We start from the raw sequence: 11,276 nt of genomic DNA on the forward strand, positions 1-11,276 counted from the left end.
TCAAGAGGTGACATAAATTATTGATGCTTGAGAAATCAAATGGGTTACTTATTGATTTAAGAACGTCAATACTTATTGATTTTTTATAGTGATTCATTTAAGGACGTCAATACTTATTGATTTTTTGCTTCTTTATAAGGCATCCTTGTAAATTTATAATAGCTTTATGCTCTTTCTCATTACTATTTGAGAAGCTTGAATATAAATCAAGTAATAATAACCCAACTTCGTATATATTTAGCACAAAATCACTTTGTAATCATTTTATACAAACTCTAAAATTAATAATTTTCTAATATTTTTTCATGATAGAAATACTTGCTTACTAGTGTGAACTCTTATCTTTTAAAATATTGTACCACCAATCTTCAATGTTAAGTGAGTTTGTGTTCCCTTCTTTATGATAACAAGGAGTTTTTTTTTTTTTCATTTAAAAATATAATTCCAACTCTACCATCATCTAATAAATATTTTCTTTAAAAAATCCTCATACAAAAAAGAAAAGCATTATAGAAAGGTTGATTGTAAGTTAAGTCTTCAATGTTTCACCTATTGTAAACACTACTTTTCTAGAAAGTTATGATACCTATATAGATATGCATAAATAGATTTAAGGTCTAGTTCACCTCGAGGTGAATCTCTAGGAATGTACATCTTTTTATCATGATCAATATTCACACCTCATCCTTGGTAATTGATTCATCTAATCAAATTTTTAAGATATATATCTCGAGCTTTCATAAGTTCTCAAGCAACTTTCACTCCATTTTTTATAAGGTGGAAAGATGTTTGTTAATATCTTCATCCATTAAACAAGCCATCCTATTATAATACTAATTGAAATACAGTTATAATGAAAGATATGGGATTTATTATCAATTGAAACCCTAAAAAATCAATAACATCATAACTATGGAGAAACACCCCAATATATTTCATTTTCATCCATCAAAGTATTATTGTAAAAAAAACATGACACTACTAATAATATCGAATAGAAAAAATATACTATTTTTTTTAAGAAACCACTTGCTTAATTAAATAAAAATAAAAAATCCTAGAGAATCTAAAAAATTAAGGAAGTAAAACAATAAAAATAAAATATGTCAAAAATCTAATTCTATACATTTATTCCATGCGTATCTAATGATATTTAATTAAAATGTAAAGCATTGTCATTTTTTTTACATGATTCAGTGATGCAATTCATAGGTAGGAGTAACATTTATTTTTCAGCAACATATCTTAGATCTCTTAGACTAGAAAAAAATAATAAAAATTCATGGATTTTTTTCATATAGCTTCATGATTCCATAGATTATTACGGTAGGATATCAATTAATATAAAATTACTTTCGAAGCCTTAGAGAAGCTCAATACCCCCATCAAATATTGTGAATAAAAATAAAAATCTATCAATATAATAATAGGCACATCAAGATGAACAATCTAACAAAGACCTTGAAATCCAAACCACTTGATTTATTTTAGTGGATTATATGTTGGTGAATTAATTATAAAAGAGAGATATTGTTAGATCGAATAATCCTATATCTAAATAAATAAATAACAGAATACTAGTGTATAGAGTTAAGATTTAACCGACAACCTAATGCCTTTAGGGTATTTACCAAAATTATTATAAATATTTCCCTATCCAAAAATTTCTTCAAAATATCTTGGTAATTATCAAACTCATTTCAATATATATAAAATTTTAGTTTAACTTCTATATCGGGAAAACAATTTTTTTTTCATATAGGATAGAATTATTTTACACAGTTTAATATTTAATACAAAAAAAATGATAGTAGTATATAAATCATAGTAAATGGATGAAACAAATGAGTACGATGATGTTTGAGAGTGTAATTATTTTTTAAAGTGTTTTTTGTTTATAAATATATTAAAATAATATATATATATATATATATATATTTTTTTTTTTGAGATATTATCATGAAAAAAAATATATAAAAAATTAATTTTTTATAAATTTTTATTTGTACTATACTTTTAAACGGGCTAAATCCGTTAAATCCAATACGTATCTAAGTTGATATAGGCCTAGTAATGTAGAGCCCAGAACGCCAAACCCAGTTATATGCAACAGCCAACAAGTGCAAGGAAAATTCCATTTCCATGAGCGTGCACTGAACGAATTATAGCAAACTAGCCACATCTGTACAAACCAATTTTCTCCTTTACCTCTGTGTGCATTTGCAACAGACAAACCAAAAAGAAAGGGAAGCTTTTTTCTTTATCCACTGTTGATTTTTTTGCCGCCGATGAGTCTCTCTCCCCGCCATTTCTAACCGTTGATTTTGTTGAAAGATGCGAGGTTCGCTACTAGCTTGGTCACTGGACCACCTATAGGTTAGTTATCATCAGCATCATCTTGGTTCTTTTGAGCATCACTTTCTAAAGTTCGATTTTTTCTCTCACATTTTCTTCTTCTTCTTCTTTTTTTAATTTCTTCTGCTTATTGAATTTCTAATGAAGTGCAAATTTAGACATCAATGAACCCCAAAATTCACATGCATTTTTTTAAATAATTTTTTTAGGGTTTAAGCAAACATTTGAAACTGAGGAGACAATGCTTGATGATTCATGGGATTTTTTTTATGTTATTTTGGTTTGTTAAAATGTTTTCTACTTGGTGTTCTAGGTTTGGTAATTAATAATAGGGGGAGGGTTAGTTTCAATTTCTCTGCGTGTGTGTGTGTGTTTTGCATTAAATGGGTGGTAATGCTAATGGTAATTATCTTCTTTTAAGTAGTTTGGGTGGTTCATTGAATGGGGTTTGTGGACAATTTGCTGCAAATGGAGTCTACGAGGGTGGTATCTTCCGATAAATCTGGGATGTGCTCCATGGAAAATGGTGATGTTGCTCCCAAGTTCAAAAGGCGGAGAGTTTCTGCTGTCCGGGATTTCCCCCCTGGCTGTGGACCATTGGCTGTTCGGATTTTTAAACAAAATGAGAACTTTGTTGCAGCGAGCAAGGAGAAAAGTTGTGATGGCTGTCTTGAAAAAATAAATCGTGTGGAAACCAAGGGAAAGGAGCCAATAGTTTCTTCTCATCAGGTGAATGGGCATGGATTGGTGAAGCAAGAGCCTGCAGGGATGTTGCTTCCAGAGGCTGTAGGTGCTTTGAATGATGTAAGTGTGGTTGGATCGGTAGGAGCTTCTGTTGTGGGTGAAGCAGTAAAAGCTTTAGAACATGAAACTGCTGATGCATCAGAGAATCTGTGTAAGGTGGACGTTGTTGCTCCAGTTGAAAATTTTGTCCAGCACAATTATCCTCCTCGGAGAAGAATCTCTGCTATCAGAGACTTCCCTCCATTTTGTGGACCTAATGCTCCGCTTCTTAACAAGGTAGAGGCTGCAAAAGTGCTGGTTGTTGTGCAGAAGAAGAGTTTGGGTCAAGAGAAATCTGGTACCGAAGAAAATCCAACAAAAGAAATGGTGAAGATTGTTGTGAAACAAATGGGTAGTGATGTTAAAGATGGAGATCTTAATGAAATTAGATTAGAAAGTGCTTCTAGGATGGATGATGATAAATTTAGAATTGAACCTGATTCCTCTGTGAATAAGGCGAAGGTGGCTGAAGAGAATAGACATGAAAGGTGCATCAAATCTCCTCGAGAAATCATTCTAAATCAGCATGACCTCAATTCCATGGCAGTCTCTAAATCAGTCAATATGGAAGTTGGTGGTCCAGAAAAGAATCTGGGTAAGGACCTTACAGTTTACTTGGAGGATAAAAGTTCCAAGAGAAAGCTTTCAGACCTATATGGTAGTAAGAATTCAACGTGTAAGGACAAGTTTGAGGTTTTGAAGCTTGCATCAGGTAGGGAAGTAGTGCAGGGTCTTCCGGCTGAACGGAATTGTCCATGGAGGAAGGGGCAGATGGTGCATAAGCCTACTATGTTGGCTGGTGATGCAAGAGAAAGCAAAGGTCAGAAACATAATTTCATAGTGCTCGAACGATCAAAATCTGCTTTGAAAACGAAGATAAATGAGTTAGACAAACATAGAGGAATTATGAAAAAGATCTCATCTCCCACTATAAAGGTGGAAGGGGGTGTGGGCCAAATGACTGAATGTAACAAAGAAGATTATCTAGAAAATGGTGAGGAATCCGATGATTTTCGTTCAGTTGCACGATCGCACAATTTTCATGTGAGCCTTCCTCCATCTTGTCCCACCACTTCGCATGGAAAAGGTAATGGCAATGATGCAGTTGTTACTAGAAACAAAGTGAGGGAGACATTGCGTTTGTTCCAGGCTATCTGTAGGAAGCTCTTGCATGAAGACGAAGCAAATTTCAAGGAGCGAGGAAATACTCGTAGGAGGGTTGATTTACAAGCATCAAAGATTCTTAAGGAGAAAGGAAAATATGTCAACATAGGTGAGCGCATTATTGGTTCTGTCCCAGGAGTTGAAGTTGGTGATGAGTTTATTTACAGGGTGGAGCTTAATATTGTTGGCCTGCATCGCCAAATTCAGGGTGGTATAGATTATATGAAACAAGATGGAAAACTCCTTGCGACAAGTATTGTATCATCTGGGGCCTATGACGACGACACAGATAACTCAGATGTCTTGATTTACACGGGTTCTGGAGGCAACATGATGAGTGGAGACAAGGAACCTGAAGATCAGAAGCTTGAGAGAGGTAATCTAGCTTTGAAGAACAGTATGGATGCAAAGAATCCTGTAAGGGTGATTCGTGGTGATTCAAAGGGGGCTGATTCAGTTGATGCAAGAGGGAGGACCTATATCTATGATGGGCTGTATCTGGTGGAGAAGTGCTGGCAGGAAATAGGGTCACATGGTAAGTTGGTGTTTAAGTTTAAGCTCGTTCGAATTCAAGGTCAACCAGAGCTTGCTTGGAATGTAGTGAAGAAGTCCAAAAAATTTAAAGTGCGGGAGGGTGTCTGTGTAGATGATATCTCACAGGGGAAAGAGAAAATTCCCATTTGTGCTGTGAACACCATAAATGATGAGAAGCCTCCACCATTTAAATACACAACTCATATGATATATCCTCATTGGTGCCGCCGTTTGCCTCCCAAGGGCTGTGATTGTATTAATGGATGCTCTGAATCTAGGAAATGTCCTTGTTTGGAAAAGAATGGAGGAGGTATCCCATATAACTATAATGGTGCAATAGTGGAAGCGAAGCCCCTAGTGTATGAGTGTGGTCCTTCTTGCAAGTGTTCTCCTAAATGCTACAATAGAGTCAGTCAGCATGGTATCAAATTTCAGCTTGAAATCTTTAAAACTGAGTCAAGGGGATGGGGCGTGCGATCTTTAAATTCAATTCCTTCAGGAAGTTTTATCTGTGAGTATGCAGGAGAGCTCCTTGAAGAGAAAGAAGCTGAACAAAGAACTGGTAACGATGAGTATTTGTTTGATATTGGAAATCAGTTCAATGACAATTCTCTTTGGGATGGACTTACAACCCTCATGCCTGAAGCACAGTCAGATGCTGTTGTAGAAGTGCAGAACAGTGGCTTCACCATTGATGCAGCACAGTGCGGTAACTTGGGGAGATTCATTAACCACAGTTGCTCCCCAAATCTTTATGCCCAAAATGTTCTTTATGACCATGATGACAAAAGAATTCCTCACATAATGTTCTTTGCTGTCGAGAACATTCCTCCTTTGCAAGAGCTCACCTACCATTACAATTACATGATAGATCAGGTTTTTGACTCCAATGGCAATATAAAGAAGAAGAGTTGCCATTGTGGCTCTCCAGAGTGCACTGGTAGGATGTATTGAGAGGCTGACTGCTAATAGTTGGACTCTGATGAGGTATTGATAGTTTTCTCTCTGTAAGTTCCTGAATGGATCATGGATATGGGTATAGTATCTCCATATAAATATGTTTGCTTTCTCTTGTTTTTTCTTCTCTATTTTTGATGCATGTTTTTTTGCTTACTTCCGGTGCATCAGGGCTGTTCTGCCCTTTCCTATGCATCACATTCTATTTCCCATGAAAGAAATCAATTTATGTTTATGTGGGCAATACAAATAGATTGATAGATACGCAAACTATTGAAATAGAGTTGTATGAACACTGCAGTGTTACATTCTCTGTAGGCTTTCAAGGGCCAAAATTTTAGCTGATTGATTTAGCAAGCAGTAAGTAGTTAATTGTTGCTAGAGAGTCGATTATGTTTCTTTTGCCAGAGAGTTGTCTTTTGTTGTCTGGCTTTATTTGTTTGTTTTAATTCTGAAGGTTGGTTTTGGTTTGGACTGGTTTCCTTTTATTTTCCTTGCCCTTCTCTAGCCATCTTCTTAGTGGCTAGTCTTCTGCCGTAACTTTACCCTACTTTTTTCAATGCACTCATCCTTGTCCTTTATCAAAAAAGATACACAAAAACTAGAACCGTGGGAGAGCATGATGTGCATTTGGCTCTAATACGAGTAGTTGTGTTCTGTCTAGTGTTTGTCAGTATTTCTGGACTGGACTTTTGTTGTAGGTGCCTATTAAAGTCTGCAAACTGGACGAAGCCACTACAGATAAATAGATATACAAAGACAGCATAGTCTGTTCTTTATGTGCACTGAACTCTTTAATTTGCCAACTCTTTCAAGACATTGCATAAAAAAAATTCAAAATCCTGTTAAAACCAAGTTGGTAAGCACAATCTAAGCCTGACTTTTTAATCAATCTGGGGATAAATGCTGTGACTGTAAGTAATCGATCAATAGGGTTGTGTAGTTGAGAGGAGTTTCTTTTTTTCAACATTCATAGTTCTTAGGAAACGGTTTTTTTTTTTTTTTTTTACAAGTATAATTCTATAATTCTTATCTTCGCAAAGATATCAAACTTCTGACTTCTAGAAGCCTTATGGTGTGCTCGAGCCTTTTGGCAAGAAGCAAACAGGATAAAGGAAAGTAAACAAATCGCTCACACTTGTCTTGTATTAAGATTTGCCCTGCGAAAAGAGGCAGCACCTGTGCATTAGTGGGGTCCCAGATAGTTTGATTGCTTGGTGATTAAAATCTTCAAGTAGTTACAAGTAATATTGTTGTTCCCGGATCTGTGCTTTCAGAAGGGAAATCCCAAAATGCTTTTACCATGGGTTTAAACAAATTAATTGTAGCTGTATCCTGTAATTTTCATATGGTTCTCAAAAAGCTACGATAGAAGTTTTCTAAATATCTTTCACCTGTCCCTTTCATGTGGTGAATGATTTGGCGTTTTTTGCTATATTCTCATGTACGTCACGAGTCACTCTTGACGTTGAAAACCTGGAGCAGGTAGCCTTTATCTGCTACATCTCTGCAGAGCTTGCTCTGTGGTGTTAGAAGAGTCATGGGTGTGGTGGGGGAGACGGTGCTGTGCCTGTCAAACCTGTGTCCAAACACCGCTGACTTGCAGCTTGGCAATTTTGTCACTTAGATCAGAGAGACCCGAGTATGCTCAAGTGGTCCTTGAACCCTTTGCCACGATAGTAGTATATTTACCCTGCTATATCAAAGAATTTGGAACCGGCAGAGCACAATTTTTAAGGGAGTTAGGTATAAAACATAACTAGGCTTCTCTCTGTGATTACGTGGTTTTGTAATGCTCAATTCGTTCCTCAAATGACAACAAAAAGATCCCAATAAGTGGAATTATATTCATATTCATATTCTTACCAATACAAGGTACATAACCCCATTTTTTTATTGCTCACACTTCACAGCAAAGAGCACTTGCTGGATTACAAAATACATCAATAACTAAAGACAGAAGCAAGCTAACAAGAAACAATTACTTGGGAGGTTCCTGGATGCCCTACCAGTGCACAAACCAATAACTTATTTCTTCAATATATTTAAGAAAGCTGAACGGTAGAGTCATAAGCAATCCCAGCCTTCCAATCACTCGGTATAACATTTGCTGCTTGGGCCCAATATGCGACGCCTGCACTGCCACTTACTTGGAACCTCAAGGTGATGGCACCCTTCGGTGGGTTAGGCATATCCCACACTGCTCCATAGGCTCTTCGCATGCCTCTCCATTCCTTGCAATCCTCCTGCACGTCAATTGAGAAAAAAAATCAGAGACTCCACATCAATTTTTGCGCATGCTAGTTTCTGTGTAATATAGTATGTGAAATGGGGTTACATCAAGAAACTGGAAAGAAGAAGAAAATCGAAACAAACCTGCCATAACTCCACAGCTAAAATTTCATTTTGGCCAGCTTGGTACAAGAGAATTATAGCCAAGTAATCAGGAAACCTGCTATGCTCATGGACCTTGAACATGAGGTTGTAACCGGAGTAACGGCAAGGGATCCTCCGGAATTCTACATCGACAACACCGTACGCAATCAGTTCTACGGCCATGTTTGGACGTGCCATTCTTGCATAGGCGCGTGGGCTGAGGATGAAGTCAGTTTTGTCTCCTTCACCATAGTCAGTAACCACTACGTTCACCCCATCATCGGTGCAAAGATTTGGTGCTTTGCACCTAACCTGAAATTGTAATTAATTAACAAAACGTAAAACCAGCATTATCAATGCTAAGCACTTTTTTCTTTTATTATTATTAGCCTAACTAATAATTAATAAAATCGTAAATTGTTAAGTATTTCCAATTGTTTGAGGAGTATGTAAACGCAGGCACTTCAGCAAGAGCAAGCTGACACGCACACAAACAGTACCAGTTACTTATTATATTGAAAAAACAATATCTTGATGAAGTTTATTTTTAACAGCTAATTGCTTTTAATTAAGACTGGGATAATTACGTGGCTTGAATTTGAGTAAGTACCTGATAGCAACCACCGCAGCCAGTGCCATTCTTGTAGAGTCTTGAAACTCCGGCCACATTAGCATCGTTGACCGTCCTTCCGTATTCTCCAAACCCGCAAGCTCCAGCTGCAATATTATTCAGTACATGCATGTCAGTGCTTGTTTCATGCAAAACATATATATATAAGCTTACACAGTCCTCTTTCAATTATGTACATTTGCATGACTAGATGATAAACAATATAATGAACTCTGAATAAATAGGAGACATCGATATATACTTACATGGTGTCCCTAAGCAATCAGGGCTGCCATAATAAGTTGCTCTTGAGAATGTGTAGTCTTGGGAGTAACTTATTGCAGGCAGTAGTGCCATGATACAAAGAAGGGAATAGCCATATTTAAATGCAAATCCCATAACTTATCTTAGTGATAAGTACTATCACGCTGCCGCAGTAATATATATAAGCAAGGTAACTAGCTAGTTGAGAGGGTTTATGAGAGGAGGAGGAGGAAGAAGAAGAAGATGGATGAGAGCCTATGAACTGTCACGCCCCCTATTTATAGCTGAGGTCTGAGAGGCTGTGGTAGCTGTTGAGGAATCAAAACCAGTTGTTCTTTCAAATTAATAGGACTAATTAGGTGGTAGGATTAGATTAATGACGAGGTGTAAATGTAGACTCCTTTGTTGACCCCTTAGACTCTTTTTTCCATGGTATTAGCAAAAGAGGATACATCTGCAAGAGCCTGCCTAGCTGTTATCTCTCTTTTCACTTTTTTTGCCACCTCCCCGAGCTTAAAATAATCTCTCCAAGCATTAATTAAAATAAGTCTTAATTATTATGCTATTATTATTCTACTTCTCGTAATGGATTATCATCTTAATGTATGAAAAACGACTTGCTCTGGGCATTCAAAAAAAAGAAAAAGAAGAAAAAAAAAAGAAAGGAAAAGAAGAAAACCCACTATATAGGGTGCGTGCATGCCTTCAAATGTGCATCTTCTTCTTAAAATATTTAATTATTTTTAATTTTGTTACTTGTTCATATCAAAACTCGTGTCCACCACTGTTGCCATTATTATAAAACGAAAAGGCAAGCACAGAAATCAAATTTGAGAGTAGTTTCTGCTCGGCGAGACCAAGACGGGATTAAGAAAGAAGAGAGTTACATAATTACTACATCATGTTGTATAATCCGTTCATTCAAGAAGGTTAGCAGAAATCAAATACAGGTGATCATTTCTTTTTGAGTTCAGTAAATACAGAGCGAGCGAGTTATCAGAACTTATAGAGTTATCAGAAATCAACACTTCTTCTCGTCAATTAGATGCCAATACCAATTGGTATATGATAAATGATGATAATACACTACGATATCAGCCCGTTTGTTTTTTGAAGTGCTTTTGCGATTTTTTTTTTACAATTTTTTTTTGTGGTTTTATATGATAAGTGATGATAATATACACGATAATATCTGTTTTTTTTTTTTTTTTTTTTTGAAAAAAAACGTTTTTGCAAAATTTAATTTTTTTTTATGATTTTAAATCGTTTTGATGTATAGATCTCTACAATAAATTTTAAAAAATGAAAAATATTTTTATAATATATTTATATAAAAAAATATTTTAAAAAATAACAATTATTACAATATCAAATACTTTAAATAACATTACGACATATATTTGTGAAGTGTGATATTGTAACTTTTTTTTCTTTTGTCTTTAGATATCTATTTCTTTGTTTTTGTTATTGGCCATCGTTTAAAATCCAGGGAGTTACTTGCAATCAAAAATTTAACTCGATTAGTTGGCATATTATGATAGTAATTATTTTTTTATTTAAAAATACTTTAAAATAATATATTTTTTTATTTTTAAAATTTATTTTTAATATCAACGTATCAAAAACAATATAAAACAATTAAAATATATTTTAAATTTATACACAAATATTTTTCAACCCCAAAAGCAATCGGTATCTAAATAAGATAGGAGAGGGGCCCCACCAGTTGATAGTGGTGGAGCACAGTGATCTGATGGCCGGACATTTTCGAGGAGGCCTTGGGTGCCACGGCTTCTTCGGATGTTATTATGACTACACGAGAGTTGATATCTATCAAGTGCAAGTAGAAAACTTGGAATTTTTAGTTCATAATCCTCAGGAAACATACCATTATCTAGTCATCATTTCTTACACTGAATCAAAGCCGAGGGTTTACTGGCAAAAAAATCCTACCACCCCATTTCCCTCGAAACATACATGCACATGTGCTGACGAAATTTGTTATCTTGAGTTGCATGACTCCGAGTCAAAGTCGAATGCTATGGGCTAATTAACAGATAGATTCATTAGACCGAGGAGTGAGATAGGGTCATTTAGACTAATTGTTTGGTTGTAAAGCACTGAGTGGAGGCCTGTCAAACTAGGTAAGCTTTGCATTTAGATCTTCTTCGTGTCAATATCTGGATAAGACTCGAAATTAGGAGTTAGAGCACTCACCATTTTGCTACCACTT

General features: G+C 35.6%; 2 protein-coding genes across 2 annotated transcripts; one reads left to right on the plus strand and one right to left on the minus strand.

The window, feature by feature from the left end:
* The first annotated feature begins 2,132 nt into the window (after positions 1 to 2,132).
* Positions 2,133 to 5,909, plus strand: LOC118062942 (histone-lysine N-methyltransferase, H3 lysine-9 specific SUVH6). The gene is made up of 2 exons (XM_035076833.2): positions 2,133 to 2,376; positions 2,780 to 5,909. The coding sequence occupies exon 2, from the start codon at positions 2,797 to 2,799 to the stop codon at positions 5,788 to 5,790; it is 2,994 nt and encodes a 997-aa protein (XP_034932724.1). The 5' UTR covers positions 2,133 to 2,376; positions 2,780 to 2,796; the 3' UTR covers positions 5,791 to 5,909.
* A 1,697-nt stretch (positions 5,910 to 7,606) lies between these two features.
* On the minus strand, positions 7,607 to 9,299 carry LOC118062944 (expansin-like B1). Its single transcript, XM_035076836.1, has 4 exons — positions 9,046 to 9,299; positions 8,780 to 8,886; positions 8,170 to 8,481; positions 7,607 to 8,039 (listed from the first exon to the last, which is right to left on the minus strand). Exons 1-4 carry the CDS (start codon positions 9,176 to 9,178, stop codon positions 7,839 to 7,841), a joined length of 753 nt encoding a protein of 250 aa, XP_034932727.1. The 5' UTR covers positions 9,179 to 9,299; the 3' UTR covers positions 7,607 to 7,838.
* Positions 9,300 to 11,276: the final 1,977 nt, after the last annotated feature.

Source organism: Populus alba, chromosome 3 (assembly GCF_005239225.2).
Source record: "Populus alba chromosome 3, ASM523922v2, whole genome shotgun sequence".
Taxonomy (NCBI): Eukaryota; Viridiplantae; Streptophyta; class Magnoliopsida; order Malpighiales; family Salicaceae; genus Populus; species Populus alba.

Coding starts and splice junctions, on each gene's coding strand:
- LOC118062942 (XM_035076833.2), top strand. CDS start 2,797: ATGGGGTTTGTGGACAATTTGCTGCAAATGGAGTCTACGAGGGTGGTA.
- LOC118062944 (XM_035076836.1), bottom strand. CDS start 9,178: ATGGGATTTGCATTTAAATATGGCTATTCCCTTCTTTGTATCATGGCA. Junction 8,482..8,779: donor GCTGCGGTGGTTGCTATCAG/GTACTTACTCAA, acceptor TTACAATTTCAG/GTTAGGTGCAAAGCACCAAA. Junction 8,040..8,169: donor TAGCTGTGGAGTTATGGCAG/GTTTGTTTCGAT, acceptor ATTGACGTGCAG/GAGGATTGCAAGGAATGGAG.